Source organism: Thunnus thynnus, chromosome 17 (genome assembly GCF_963924715.1).
Source record: "Thunnus thynnus chromosome 17, fThuThy2.1, whole genome shotgun sequence".
NCBI classification, from domain to species: Eukaryota; Metazoa; Chordata; class Actinopteri; order Scombriformes; family Scombridae; genus Thunnus; species Thunnus thynnus.
This window is the reverse complement of record NC_089533.1, coordinates 11,371,492-11,387,939: the sequence shown is the minus strand read 5'-3', so window position 1 is coordinate 11,387,939 and position 16,448 is coordinate 11,371,492. Positions and strand designations below refer to the sequence as shown.

At 37.4% G+C, this 16,448-nt stretch overlaps 1 protein-coding gene across 1 annotated transcript; it reads left to right on the top strand.

Annotated features, from left to right (window-relative positions):
• Positions 1 to 6,307: 6,307 nt before the first annotated feature.
• Positions 6,308 to 14,469, top strand: xab2 (XPA binding protein 2). Its single transcript, XM_067616470.1, has 19 exons — positions 6,308 to 6,467; positions 8,122 to 8,270; positions 8,495 to 8,618; positions 8,729 to 8,926; positions 9,392 to 9,526; positions 9,619 to 9,783; positions 10,383 to 10,527; positions 10,620 to 10,771; positions 10,872 to 10,991; positions 11,092 to 11,223; positions 11,838 to 11,969; positions 12,112 to 12,225; positions 12,349 to 12,511; positions 12,620 to 12,810; positions 13,030 to 13,152; positions 13,271 to 13,442; positions 13,693 to 13,819; positions 13,946 to 14,052; positions 14,182 to 14,469. The coding sequence occupies exons 1-19, from the start codon at positions 6,432 to 6,434 to the stop codon at positions 14,241 to 14,243; spliced, it is 2,547 nt and encodes an 848-aa protein (XP_067472571.1). The 5' UTR covers positions 6,308 to 6,431; the 3' UTR covers positions 14,244 to 14,469.
• The last annotated feature ends 1,979 nt before the right edge of the window (positions 14,470 to 16,448 follow it).

Genomic DNA, 16,448 nt, shown 5'->3' with positions numbered 1-16,448 from the left:
AGAGGGATTTCATATTTTCTGTGACCCCATGGTGAGTATTGAGTGGGTTGACTGAGGGTAGGTGTGTCTGGGTGCACCTCCACCCTGTGCTCTACTTACAGCCACATGCAGTAAACACTGCTGGCATTCATTCTTGTGTGTCTCTTTGTGTGCATGTATTGCATGCACATGAAATGTAAGTGAATATCAGAGCAATTCAATTATGGCATTCATTCTTGTGTCTTGTGTCTCAAGCCCCAGATGTTTCCCTTTGCTTTTAAAATATTTAAATGAGAAAAGCATACTTAACATGTACACACTTCACAGTCAGAGAGCCTGCACACCCTCACACACCTTTTCCCTACCACACATTGGGAACCTTCACACTCTCTACTTCTGCTACACACCGAGAGACCCCTCACACTCTCTCTATCACAGACTGAGAACCCTCACATCACCTCTCTCCCATATAGACCCTTAAATACACACTTTACCTCTCCTAAATTGTATAAAGTCATTCTTAAAGTTTGCTTATTTTTATACTTCGAATTATTTATTTTAGTTTACTCATTCTTGTAAGTGTAAGAAAAAACCCTGGACAGCAGAGGAAAAATGAAACTGCTTTTGTCTCGATGTAAGCTTTGTAATATGTACTGCTGTGCTAAAATAAAGAATTAAAAAATATATATTTACATGAACTATTAAACTATCATTAAATATCTTAACTTTTGATAATTTTATTAAATTTTCTAACCTTTAACTCATCTATAAATGCCTAAATAACTAGGCTCCTCAGATGCTCAGTGACCTGGGGGTATGTCTCAGGGTTTCTGGCTCAGTAACAAGACGTGGGTCTACTGGGAATTATAAGATGCCCTTTCATAAATCCTCACTTGGACAGACGGCATATCTGTTCGGGGTATTAACATGTGGAACTCTTCACCAACAGAACTCAAAATGGATTATGACTGGGAACATTTTAAACTCAAACTGAAACAGTTTTTTAAAGAGGGATCAGTCATAGTCATGAGTGATCTGGTGTTTGTTGTTTTATGAAAATTGTATTGTATGTTTCAGAGTTGTTTATGTTTTATGCTGCTTTGTATGTACTTTGTTGTTGAGTTTCATGTTGTAATGTGTGAATATGTATTGTTGAGACTTGTGTTTTGTACTTAAATGTATGTATATGTATTGCTGATTTTTATGGAATTTCATTTGTATTTTAAAAATCCATCTAGGGACAGGCATTCCAAACTAGCTCAGACTATAAATGCTGTGGCATGTGGCATAAGTTCATGCTATAAACTTGCCCCTATACAAATAAATATTAAATAAATAAATATAAAAAATATTTTAAAATCAAAGGGAAATATATGGGGCTTGTGGCAATAATCTAAATTATTGACTCATCTGGAACATTGAGAAACAACAAAAACTTTTATACATTTTCTCCCTGAAGGCCCTGGACAGGTCCTTCAGTGACTATTTCATCCATCCACAGTGCTCTGAGGAGTTCTACCAGTGATCCTTCACTCCCTCTACTGTAAGGCTTCACAACAACCTCTGCTCTCAGCAGACCCCACAGTGACTTGTAGTGCAGCATACTACCCCTCTCACAAGTACCATACTTAAGGTTTTGCACTATATGCCACCAGTTGCACTTGAACTGTTCCTGTTTCTTCATCGATTTGCACTACACTCTCTTTTGCATTTGCACTACTGTGTATTAGGTTGTACAGTTTTCTTTAGGTTCACAATTTTAGGTTTTTCCTTTCTGATCCACAGTGTTCCATTAGTTTGCTTTGCACTTTAATGCCACTTGTACTAAAATTCAGGTTGTATGGCTGTATTGTTCTGCTCTGCTTGTGTACTTACCGATAATGGCATTTTCTTGTCTTTTTTTATTTGTTTACTTTATTATTACCCTTTATTATTACGCATTACTTTCCTGATGTACATGTACCCCCTGTATTCTGATTCTGCTGCTGCTGTAACACCTGAATTTTCCCCCGGGTATCAATAAAGGTTATTTTATCTTATCCATCGCACTGGTCTCTACATAAGGATTTAGCTTATTCAATGGAGTTCTGCAAATGAACTGTGGATTCCAGCAATATGCCTTTTGCTGTGGCTAGTCAAATTTCATCAGAATATGAAGAAGACACTTTGGGGGTGCCGTACCATGGCTGTATTATAATCTTAAGTAAATATAAATATTACACATCTGTGCGCCATACTCATCCACGGCGGTTCATGCATGGATGTACTGCATTAGCTACTGTCATGGATGTAGTTACTAAAAGGAACTTTCATTTTGTGTTGATTTTAGCGTTCCCTGTGGACAAAATTGGTAGTGTATCCCTGAATGAAGACTGCAATTCCCATGAGCACCAAAGCCTCCTGTCGTTAAGATCTGGATCTGGCTAGCGCGTGCATTTGATTTGGAAGCAAGTGAAAAAAAAACGCCACTTATTTACTAAAGACTATTTTTCTTTTGTAAACACAGCTGTTTGCAGGATGCATAGTTATGAGGTAATGTATCTATGTGTGGCTATCTGAGGTAAGTTTAATTATCTTGCTACTGCCAGTCTGCCCTCATGTACCTGCATGAATGTCTTATTGTGGTCTTGCTTTTATTGTGTCACACTGATTTATGTATTTTACATACTGTGCATGCTTTTTTATGTCTGTGCTTATGCATTGCTTGTTTCAGTTAGTTTCTAACAATGCAGCTCAATGTGGTCTTATTCAATCTACGTCTCTATTAACATTAATATCTTAATGTATTTATTGTCTTGCATATCTTGTATTATTAGCGTCTGTGTTGCATGTTTTAAATAATACCTGACAATGTAGTAAAAGGGTGTCCTGAATTATGTTTTTGTTATTAACATTAATATTTTTTTTCTTCATTTTATTATTTGTTCTGCATGCTTATAAATGATCTTAATAACTTTGTAATTTCAATCTCATATTCTGTTTTTAGGGTGACTCTAACATCTGTCTGCGGACTACAGATGAAAAATAGCCTCTTGGCTAACTCTGGTGCATTTACAGCAATGTTTATTACTGTGCACTGTCCCTGTCAAATAAACCAGTAAATAAAATAAAAGTAAATAAATACATGCAATGATATGAAAATCAGGAAATCTTCTTTATGCAATAAGAGTTGGGATTGGGAATAATTTACAGTAACAGTGGAATTTACAGTAACTGGAACTGAAAATCACCTAAAAATTTTTAGCTCTTAATCCAGGGGAAGACATAAACTGACCCACATGCATTAGTTCAGTGATTAATAGGATATAACCCAGAATATCTCATTTAACTGAAGACAAGAGTGAAATTAACAATGTTGGGTTATCAACCCAACATGTTGGGTTATATACATTACCCAGTTTAAAATGGCCCAAAATGTGTCAGGCCCAAAGTGATGTGGTTAAAGTTGGGTTAATTTAAAACTTGTATTTCTTAGGGTTCAGGTTTACCAATATGACCAATGACTCACTTCCTGATGCTTCAAACGTATTGGGCAGTTTGTTATTATATTATCCATTTAGAGTGTATTATTGATCAATCCTTGATCAAGCGCCCTCTGCAGGCCCCATGGACAGGGTCTTGAAAAGCACCTGACTCCCTTCTAGTCTCCACGGTCACTCTCCAGTGACTACCCACACCTTGTCAGTAAAACACATTCATCATGTGAGAAAGTGCTGAAGTGCACCTGGCTCCCTCACAAATCCTGTGGGCGCTCTTCGGGGCGCTGAGGTGTTAAGGCATCCAATTTGGCCAGGTAGAGAAGCTCCACTTTCAGGTAACAATAAATAAATAAATACATAAAAAGGTAGAATTTAGTCAAAATGAGCCTGAACACTCCCAGCAATTAACCGCACCATGTGACACAACGTCAGCCACATAAATATGTAACAGTGTTGTAACTCACCAACTCTTGGTGGACAAATTGAATTTGTATTTCTCAATGTTGCTGCAGTGAAATGTTACTAAATTTGTACCAGTGATAGAATAAGACATTAGGAAGCAGATACCATGACAGTGGTTACCTAACCTATTGAGGAAGTTAAAAGAAATATATGCGTTTGTGTAAGTTTTGGTCTTGGAGGGAATTTTGAAGTGGGATTTCTTCCAGTTGGTTCATTGAAATGTAACCAAATTTGTACCAGTGATAGAATACGACATTAGGGAGCAGATGCCATGGCAACCATGAACTAACCTATTGAGAAATTTGTTTGGTGAAAGGTCAAAGTTCTGTGAAGTGTATCTGTGCTTTTTTGGTCTTGGAGGTCAATTTGAACTGAGATTCCTCAAAGATGAAGGTTATTTTACTTAGAGATTAAGTAAAATATTTCAAAATGTCATGCAATGATTGAAGAGGAGATTAGGAGTTAGCAACCACAACTATGAAAGCTACTAAAAAATTTGCTGATGTCACACTTGAAACTGAGTCAACAGAAGAAAGATGACCAGTACATTAAGCATACTTGGTCGGGTCACATTACTCATAAATTTTATGATTTACAGATATAATAATTCTCATAGCATTGTGAAATTGTTGAACACTCTGTTATCTATCATCTAACCACAATATATTAATTTGCTCTTATCCAATAAAATGATTGACAAAAGATGATGCTGAGCCAGTCATGTGAATGGACTGGCTTTGTTTTCTCTAAGATGTGATCACAGTTTAATAAGACACCATGAAGTGTAGTGCAGTGGAAGTGTCAAACAATGCAAAAACGCTTCATCAAAGCCCCAAAATAGAAGAAACAAACACACCAGACTGCCTACAGAGCCAAGAGGTTATTTTATTTTGCAATTTCCACAAACAGGTACAGTGGGTTGACTCAACTTAAATACTGTCAGAGAGGACATCAGGAACAATAATCTTTAGGATTTACCTGATAACCTATTGACAAAATAAAACTTACAACAGATCAATTATGAGGGAAAAGTACAATGCAAATTGTATTTTTGTAATTTCAAAAAAGAGCACAGAAAGAACACGATAGAAAACGCGTATATGTATCTTCAAGGACTTTCGCCTCGCTTAGAGGCCGTCCTTACTATATTTACAGTACTATAGGCGCAACGAAATTCACAGTCCTACACAGTCCTATGCTTCCATGGACTGTACACAGGTGTAAACTAACAGCCATAGCCGTAGGCATACCATAGAATATAATAAAATCATTTTATTGTCATTGCAAAGAGTACAACGAAATTGAGTAGCATCCTGACGGTGCATTCTCACATAAACAACAATTAAAAATAGAATAGTTCAAACTAAACTAATGTAAGGGGCTAAATATATAAATAACATGCACACACACACATTTTTTTATGTTTGACCCCAGCATTTTAAACCTACAAGGTACTCTTGTGGAAAAGAGAGGAAATCTGTGCTTGAAACCAAAACCCAACACGGGCATTTGTGCACAGCCCTGTATTCTCTCTACCAATTCAATGTACTAACCTTTGAGTTAAATTGAAGACCAATTTATATTAATTTATCTTTTTAAACTTTATTTATTGTATTATTTATGTCGTATTATTTATAGATTTAGATGTTTATTTTTTTGCATATTTTTAATTAAACTTTTTTCTTGTTTTTATGTTTGTTTTCTCTTACTCAGACACATGCCAAAGTTTTTAATACCATGGTTGACTTGCCTTGTTATTTGTAAATGTATTGTTCAATAAAGCATTACAAAAAAGGAAAAGTATCACTTCAGAACTACAAACTAGTGTCACTCCCTTACATACATGCAACATCTGATTCAAAACCTCAGAAAGATAAAAGTACACTTTGATCCAATAGACATGCTACAAAAGAACTCAAGAAATGAGTGTTATCAAATCCTATTTCAGTATCTTAGACTAACAAATTTGATTGAGAATATATGAGTTTTGTTATAAATATTGTAAATACTAAATATTCTGATCCATTATCCATACCAGTTGGTTGCGGTAATGCACCAATTCGTTGTTTTCTGACCGCCAATAAACCTCAAAGAAGAAGAAGAACTTAAGGCAGTAAGTTGAAAGTTTCCATGGAAGTAAACAAGAGAGACAGACACTTAAAATTACACTCCAAAGGAATCACACAACACTAGGTATTAGAAAATTGTTGCAGAGCAGTTCAGGTGATGTAGGGTACATGGCTATTTTGAGATTTTAGAAAACACAGGACTTAATAGGAGAATTTAATGCATTAGTATAGTCATTGTTCTGATCCACACTCCAATCCAGAGGGTGGCGGTAATGCCACCTGGAAACACCCGGACGCTGTTTGCCAACCGCCATTAAACAACAAAATAAGAAGAAGGCGGAAATACCATTGTGAACTACACGCATTGGGAGGTCTGCAAGCTAGCGTTAGCTTAAGTAATATTACTATTTTATCCTGGATCAGTCAATTTCTCGGGGAAGAAATGCCTACGCTCAACGGAAAAACGGATGTTATATTTGTAAGCTTACCTCTATATAATTATATATTATAATGTTATCTAATTTGTTATCTAGCTAATGTAACGGATGTAAGTTAAGCTAACGTTAACGTTTGCTGGAATGCTAGCTTGGTGTAAGTTAACATCGTTGAAGTTAGCTTGTTGTGATTTAAAAGCAAGGAATCCAGAGACTTGCTGTCAGCCATGCTTGGTTCCTAAATTTTGGTAGAAGTACTTAAATTCTGAATTCACAATAGTCACGGTTAATAAACTTAGTAGCGTTTGCAATGTACGGAAGAAAATGTGTTAACGTTAATGTAATGTTGTGTTGTGGCTTTAATGTTAGTTTTAGCAAACGTAGCGGTTGCGTAAAAGTTAAAGGACGGGTTCAAAATTTTTCAAGTCTGTCTTAAGATAATAATCAGGTACCCAAATGAACATTTGAATTAGACTTGCTGTAATCATTCCTCCTGTTCATACTGACCATTAGAATATTCATTCATACTGCATATACAATGTAAGTGACAAAATCCAAAATCCTGCTCTTGTGCAAAAATGTATGTAAACGTTTTGCGTTTCTCCAGGAGTTTTTTGTGATTATTGCGGCAAAAAAATGCCTGATTCTGCAGCGTCTTTTCTCATCAATTGCGATAGATTTTGCGTTGTTTCATGTGCTCTATTTGCGGTAAGGTAAAATTGCGGGAATTGAGAAAAACTGCAAGCGAAGGAAAATAATGCGAATTTTCTGAACTACTACCAATGAGGAGTTATAAGTAATTGCTTCCTTTGATAAAAGCATACTGCATATCACAGAAACAACTGTATTTCAGTGCTAATTTTTAGCACTTTTATAGCTATTTTTTTATTTTCTGAACATGAGAGCCATGGACTCAAAGTTATATAAAAAAGAAAATACTGTACTTGTTCCATTTATAAATAAACTTCCACCTCAAAATTAGCACCAAATAAAATGTCAATTATACCATTAAAATTAATTAAACATAAAAATATAGTTTCATTAACTGCGATTATGTAAATGACCACAACACGAAATGTGATAATTGGACCAAATCACAAGCAGCCTGTTGATTTGGCCATTTCATGCAGAAAAGTTGCGGTAATTGCGATTGCTAAATTGCAATTTCCTTGAAGAACTGGTTTATCTGAAGCCAATATGAAGATTCAGCCATCCAAATTAGTCAAATCATGTGGATATCTTTTAATGTTAGTCTATTTAATGCCAAAGTCCCTCTTTTTGTTGCTATACTTCCACCGCAGCTCAACAGGGAAAAACTGTCCAAGGAAATACAAAGAGGGAATTTCTGCTAAAAAGACTGTACATGTGGCAGATATCCTCATGATATGACTAACTCAGACTGCTGAAGCCTCATATAAGCTTAAGATAAACTTTTAAATGTATTTTTGCACAAAATAATTGCGTGGACACATTGTGGATTTTGGCCCCTATCACTTACATTGAAAGCGCATTTGAAAGGGATCTTTTAATGGCCAGTATGAACAGGAAGAATGATTACAGTGAGGAAAACCTCTTTCGGTGTTTATATGGGCATCTGACTGTTCTAAGACATACCTGTAAAATTGTGAACCTATCCTTTAACGTTATTATTACAGTGAAGCTTGAAGTGTTACATGCTGTGATTTCTGGCTCTGTTAGGAGAACGATGATCTGCCTTATGAGGAAGAGATTATCAGGAACCCATACTCAGTCAAGTGCTGGATGCGTTACATCGAATTCAAACAGAATGGATCCAGATCTACCCTCAATATGATATATGAGCGAGCTCTGAAAGAGCTGCCTGGAAGGTAACTAATATCACACAGAGATTATTGACATTGTACTGCTGCTGTGATGAAAAGCATCATTCATCACTGGTCAAAATATCTTACTAGCAGCCTTGTGCCTTGTTGGATAAATACCCTGACTTTTATTTAGGTCATGTCTGTGGAAGTGTCAAGATGGATTTTGTGGAACACATATTTGCTCATGGTCTAACTATTTTTTAACCTGTATTTCCCCCTTCCTACAGCTATAAGCTATGGTACAATTACCTGAGAGAGAGAAGGAAACAAGCCAAAGGGAAATGTATCACTGAACCAGTCTATGAAGAGGTCAATAATTGCCATGAAAGGGCACTGGTGTTCATGCACAAGGTGAGGCTAATGTTAGAAGTCCATACTGTACCTCTTGATGATAGAAAATAACGTGACGTTGTTTGTGTAAGTTGTGCTTGAAATTAACAATCTGTCTTTCTTCAAACTAGATGCCCAGAATATGGCTTGATTACTGCCAGTTCCTGGTATCCCAATGCAAGATCACAAGAAGTCGGCGAACATTTGACCGGGCACTCAGAGCTCTACCTGTCACTCAGCATCCACGTATCTGGCCTTTGTATCTTCGCTTTGTCCGTAACCTGCCCCTGCCCGAGACAGCCATCCGGGTGTACCGCAGGTACCTTAAGGTGAGGACATAGTACACAACTTAGTTCCATACAGCAGCTGTCATTTAGGATGTCACATAAGAATGTTTCTGATTACATTGATGACTGCAGTATATAACTTATTAAAGTGGATGTGGTGTGGTACGATGTCCCTGTTTAGTGTGATAGGTCTGATTATTTGTTGTCAATAATTTCTGTAAATGTCTGAAGATTCTCAGCCATACAGGAGCACTAAGTCAAAGGCCACTGGATTTGGTGTTTTACTCTTAAAGATATTTCACCAGTCATCCAATTCATCTAATGATGAACAGCAAAGCATACTTCTTAAAAATCATAGTCATACAACTGGATAAGATAACTATTCATTAATGAAAACACTATTTAACAGGATTGCTGTCAGTATGTTCTGTTATTTCTAAGTGAAATTTTTTCCTACATATATGAAAAAGTCCTTGAAATGTGTCATATGCTCTTTATACCATGTAGCTTTCTCCAGAGAATGCAGAGGAATACATCGACTACTTACGGTCTGTTGGCCGCTTGGATGAAGCAGCTGTGCGGCTTGCAGCAGTTGTCAATGATGAAAGCTTTGTGTCAAAAGAGGGCAAGTCTAACTACCAAGTAAGATTTTCTTCTCATTCCCTAACAAGTAATTTGTTTTCCAAGCTGCAACATAAAATAAATCTTTTTGCTACATTTATTTCTTGTGACAGCTGTGGCATGAGCTATGCGACCTGATCTCGCAGAACCCTGATAAGGTGACCTCTCTGAATGTAGGAGCCATCATCCGGGGAGGCCTCACACGCTTTACTGACCAGCTTGGCAAACTTTGGTGCTCCTTGGCTGACTATTACATCAGGAGTGGCCACTTTGAAAAGGTGCGCTTTCTCTGAATAGCTTCCATGTCTATACACATCATAAATCACTTAACTTAAGTAGTTAGTTTGGCTCAACGACATTACCATCTACTTACTGTATGCCAGTTTGACTGACTATATTAAAGAGAAACTCCACACTGAATACTTATTTCATGTTGTAGTGATGGGGCAAAAAAAAATTCTGAAGCACTGAATCAATGTGAAGCAGTTGTATTGAAAATGGTTCACAGTTTCAAAGCATTTGATACAGTCAAAATGATGACATCTGCTGAGCAACTATTGGTATTGCATTTGTATGGATGGGTTAAACTGAGATGAGACAGTTAGTCAGGATATAAGTGGTCTTATTGCTTTTATTATTATTTTGTTCAATAAAGTCTCTACTATTAAAACTGATCACTTTTAAACAGAGTCAACAGCTCTGTTTTTAAACAGATAGCACATCCTGTATCCAAAACCAGTGCGATACCTCTCTGATACAAGTGTGATGTAACAAGGCCTTGTTATGTGATTTTTGGCGTGGTAAATGCTGATAGAGAGGTTTCTAGCATAAGTATTTGAGGGTTTACTTACTAACTCTTTAATGTGTCTTGTCTTAGGCCCGTGATGTATATGAGGAGGCCATCCTTACTGTGGTAACAGTAAGGGATTTCACACAAGTGTTTGATAGTTATGCCCAGTTTGAAGAGAGCATGATTGCTGCCAAGATGGAGACCACTGCTGAGATAGGGCAGGATGAAGATGGTTTGTACAGATTCAATAAAAAGGAATGTTTTCAATTCTGTTTTCAATTGTCATTGTCACGCATGCCTTACTGTTTGTCCTTCACCTCTCAGATGACATCGACCTGGAGCTTAGACTGGCTCGCTTTGAGCAGCTGATAGCACGGCGGCCTCTCCTGTTGAACAGTGTACTGCTGCGGCAGAACCCTCATAATGTCCATGAGTGGCACAAGAGGGTAAAACTGTATGAGGGCATTCCACGGCAGGTGAGTTTTAGGTCCTTTGTTTGTTTGTTTGTGTTTTTTGTTTTGTTTTTTTAGTTTCTTTACATTACTAATAGATTCATGCTCACTGTATCCTCTACAGATCATCAACACATACACAGAAGCAGTACAGACTGTGGATCCAATGAAGGCCACGGGAAAGCCTCACTCTCTCTGGGTTTCTTTTGCTAAATTCTATGAAGAAAATGAGCAGCTGGATGACGTAAGTCACTGAGATCTTTCTTTAAGAGTACTGCATACATCCATTTCATAAACGTGTTTTTTGTTTTTGATATGTCTTACAATTGCTGCCTGTCATTCAGGCCAGGACTATCTTTGAGAAGGCTACCAAGGTGAACTACAAGCAAGTGGATGACCTTGCCACAGTGTGGTGTGAATATGGAGAGATGGAGCTGCGCCACGAAAACTATGAACAGGCCCTGCGCATACTCAGGGTGAGATGCTTGCATCACATCTGCATTTATTATTACAGGTGTAATGAACTGTGGGAAAATACAGCATTGGTAATTTTTTTGTACAAAGTATATTCACTATTGAGATTTTTTTTCATAATTTTTGACCTTCAGCTGTTAGGTAGTTGATAGGGTACTCCATAGGTACAGTAAGACCTAAAGCACATGTCATAATAATGCTTATATAGACATTTGGTGTTAAACAAAGACACTAGCTTACAAGCTAACAAAAACAGGACATACTGTTGGTTGCTTTGTCTGAGGCTCCCTCCACTGTTCAAATGTTGCACTGATGTTCACTTGGGTCTTGGGGAAAGAACCAAGTGCTGAGAGCATGCTGGGTAATATGGGGGCCATGGAGATTTACATTCATGACAACATTCTCAGCAGAACTGCCTGTTTAGAAATCTTGAAATCTCCATAAAAGAAAGACAGGAATTGATCAGCAACAATTGCAAGTCCCTGCTCATGAGTTATGGTGATTTTTAGCAATGTGTAAGATATATATAATATATGAGAACACTTATTTACTTGTTTATGGATGTTTTGTGGATATTGTTGAAAGACAAACATTTCTTTTAATAATTTGAACATAGAAAGCTACAGCCATCCCATCCAAGAAAGCGGAGTACTTTGATGCATCTGAGCCAGTTCAAAACAGAGTCTACAAGTCCTTGAAGGTCTGGTCTATGCTGGCAGACTTGGAGGAGAGTCTTGGTACTTTCCAGGTATGTTCATCGTATGTTTGCAAATAAATGCTCAGATATGTAGTCTTGGTCCACCATGTGCATGTCTTTAAAATCAGAATTGTCAACCCTCTTTACAGGTAATAGATGATTCTTTCTCCATTTTCCTTTTTTTCCTCCTCAGTCAACAAAAGCAGTGTATGACCGCATTATTGACCTCCGCATTGCCACACCACAGATCATCATCAATTATGCCATGTTCCTTGAAGAGCACAACTACTTCGAGGAAAGCTTCAAAGTAATAATATTCCACTTAAATAACTAAACATATAATGTCAGTATGTATTCTTGTCTTGCTCAACGTAGCACCCATTTAAACAATTCTTTAACCTCTCTGTCAATACCTTTCAAATCTTTCTAGGCATATGAGCGTGGCATCGCTCTCTTCAGGTGGCCAAATGTTTACGACATATGGAACACTTACCTCACCAAGTTCATTGATCGTTATGGGGGTAAGAAGCTGGAGAGAGCCAGAGATTTGTTTGAACAAGCCCTGGATGGCTGTCCTGCCAAGTTTGCCAAGAGTAAGTAGCTTTGTTAGAATTTCATTGACAACTTTTATATATTCCACATTGTTTCCACTAATCTTTTAAGATTAAATGATCTGAAGCCCATTGTGCTTTGCTTTCCAGCCATTTACCTGTTGTATGCCAAATTGGAGGAGGAGTATGGATTGGCACGACATGCCATGGCTGTATATGAAAGAGCAACGGAGGCAGTAGAAACTCAGGAGAGACATCACATGTTCAATATCTACATCAAGAGAGCAGCTGAAATATATGGAGTCACATATACCAGAGCGATTTACCAGAAGGCTATTGAGGTACATGGTAGTATTATCATAGCACAACACCAGTGCATATTACGCCACAACAATGAAAGCTGATTATATGTAGCATTTCATACATCCAGATGAAAATCCCCTAAAAACTGTTTGAAGACTTACCTGGGATATTCTAAATAATGTATGCATTATGATCATTTGTTCAATTCAGTACTGAAATAACTAAAATCTGAAATGTACCTTTTCGTATTTATCAAGGTCCTTCCTGATGAGCATGCGAGGGACATGTGCCTGCGATTTGCTGACATGGAGAGTAAATTGGGTGAGATTGATCGGGGCAGAGCAATCTACTCCTACTGCTCCCAGATCTGTGACCCCAGGGTGAGATAAACCACCTCCTGCCATTACCTTTGTCTCAATAAATTGTCAGACTTTTTATTAATGTGCACATATTTCACACATGAATTTCTCTGATATATTTATGAATTTTCTTTCTCAGGTGACAGCTGAGTTCTGGCAGACCTGGAAAGAATTTGAGATCCGCCACGGAAATGAGGACACTATTAGAGAAATGCTGAGGATCAAACGCAGTGTCCAGGCTACATACAACACCCAGGTCAATTTCATGTCCTCTCAGATGCTGAAGGCCACAACAAGCTCCACAGGCACTGGTGAGAGAGCTTTCAGTAACTCATTAGCTTCTGGCAAGTATTTTCCATAATCAGTAACAAAAATGCACCAAATGGGCTATATGATGTCTTTGGTTGGATATATGAAATTACATTGATATGATAGCTACACATGCCACCATAACCTATTGCCTAAAATCCTGAGGTAACACCGCACAGCACAAGAACTAATGCACAAATATGGTTTACTAATGTTTCCATGTATGTCCAACCATTGTGTGTTTGTGTCCAGTGTCAGATCTTGCTCCAGGCCAGTTGGGGATTGATGACATGAAGATGCTGGAGCAGAAAGCACAGCAGCTTGCTGCAGAGGCAGAGCATGATAAACCCAAGCCAAAAGAAAAGATTCTCTTTGTCAGGTTTGTTGTCCTTTTTTTTTTTTTTTAACTCTAGAGAAAAGTAGCTGTGGAAAATTCAACTAATAAAATTGTGGTTGTGGCAATCATGTGTGCGTGTGAGTGTCTTACCTGCATGTGCTTATGCAGGAGTGACACTTCTCGCAGTGAGTTGGCTGAACTTTCCAAACAAGCCAATCCTGATGAGATTGACATTGATGATGAGGATGAAGATGATGAAGACCAAGGACCAGATGGTGAGTGATGCAACATACCTCGCCTCAGCAGTAAAACAGAAAATGTGATGTTTGTTTAAACATTAATGCAGGCATATTTTATTCATGAAAAAGCATGCGCTAATTGCTTTCTCCTCTCGGCCTTTACAGAGGTGCAGCTTGAACAGAAGAGCGTCCCCACAGCTGTCTATGGAGGGCTTAAAGATGACTGAAAGATACCTAGCAAGACCACTTACTGACTTTTTCAAAGAGGCAGTCCTTGGATTTCTCTTGTAGTCATAAAAAAGACTAAAAACATTTGGACAAATGTTTAAATGTATCCCCTTTTACATTAATAGAACGTGACATACGTACTTAAGTGAAAACGGTCAGAATGGAAATATTTGTACCTTCTGTGTATTTTTTTGTAGAACAGTATATAAAGATATGAACTTGTCATTATTGGCCACATGGTGTCAGTCTTTCTCAAATACAAAGTCGAAGGTAATGGAGTAATTTGGCAGTCTTCTGTTATGAAATAGTGATATTTGGTTACATGATAACTATAATTTAAGCCGGGTGTAGTTTGACTTCATTTCATTTTTCTAAAAGCAAGGGGTTAACAGGGAAAACACTTTTGTACACCTTATAAACACAGAGATCTTTCTCTAACGGGAAGCTCTGTCTGAGAAAACGGGGGAGGAGCATATATTCTTCAACGGGAAGCATTCATCTGAAAGTGGAGTATTCAGGCCTCACATTGTTGACTTGAGGATCACTAACTTGGGTTTCTTGAAGAACCTTTGTTTTTGAGGTTTCATTTTTTGATTATTTTTTTTTGTTGTTTTGAGATTTTCAAATACAGTGGGTGAACTGTAGATTGAATATAATAAACGGGGGCTGTATGAGCCTTTTTATTAAAATAACTAACTTTTTATGAAAAAAAAACTCAGCAGGTGCTCCCTCAGTTTGCTGGTCATTTTTAAGGTGGTCGGTTACAGTGCAGTGGAAATGTGTCTTTGAGACAGTGTTGGTGAGAGTCATCTTGTGACCAATACAGTCTGTGCATGTGTTTGCGACTCGTGCGCCAGTATTTCCCACAGTAACAAGCTGGGCTTTTGAACCTCTGCAAGTTGCTTAACATTGTCTTGAAAAGGTGGTATAATAAAAATGTATTTACACTTGTAAAATGCTGTGACTTTAATCTAACAGGAAGCTCTGCCCTAGAAAACAGTGTAGGTGGGTAGGAGTTGGTTTCATTTAAAAGGAGGATTTCATTGATCTGGGAGCAAAGCATTCAAGTCTCACATTGGTGGTGTGATGTCTCTTGTATACTGAATATCTTGCAAAACTCCTAACCTTTAATTCAGACTTCACTCAGCACACTAACAATTGTGCTCCAATGATTCAAGTGCACAAGAGGAATGAATAAATACTGTATTCTTCAGATCTACTTCAGTGTTTGATGGAAAGGTCTTGTGCTTTTCCATTGTTGCCACCTCATCATAAGGGTAATATTGACAAAAGACTGGGAAAAGTACTGACTGGAGAGAAATTGTTTCATAATTAGATTAAAATAGCTGAGAGGTAATCCTCTTACAAAGTTACTACAGATGGATGCTTGGAGAACTCTTTGAGCAACATCATGTGATGAGTCACTCTTGAGATTTGTTTTCCAATGTGGATGGTGCTCCTGGAAACAAGACTTCAAAAACAACTGGAGAGACACCATCTCAGGTCACAATAATAAGTAAATAAATATCCTAATTTAATTTCCCTTTTTCTTTCTGTGTAGATGTATATAGAATACAATAATGTTTACTCCAGTCCAGTCATTGCAGTTTTTATTCTGTATATTGCAGGGTGCTTAAAGGTACAGAGAGTTATATAAGCAATTGACCATAGCTGCTGATCAATATTGGAAAGTAACTCAATAATTATTTAATCAGAAGCTGATATGAATAGGTCTGCTTTGATTACATCCTTCCTTCATAATACTGTATAATCAACGTATGCCTTACTTTTATCATGCTATTGAAAAGAAATAATGCTGCTCTTCATCTTGTACTTGAATTCACTACGTACTAGTATGATTTGTGACATCACAACTAATTCAGAAGCTGATCATGGTCCAGTATGCAATTTACACAAGTGACATGGAAACGTGGAGCCTCTAGTGAACATGCAGTAAGAATGGACTTTTCAGTGGAGTGGGAGACATCATCTTGCATCCAGCAGTTCAACTTTTGAAATGAAAAATAATTGCATATTCATGGATTGTTTGTTTGTTTGTTTGTTTCACCAAAGGAGGAGTAGATGCAATTTTAAATTTGTGGAAAAAACACAAATCATTAGATAGTATGGAGTATTTTACGTCTTAAAACATGTCTGGAGGGGCTCTTTAACGTAGTTACTAAAACAAGCATTCTCAGGGTGTC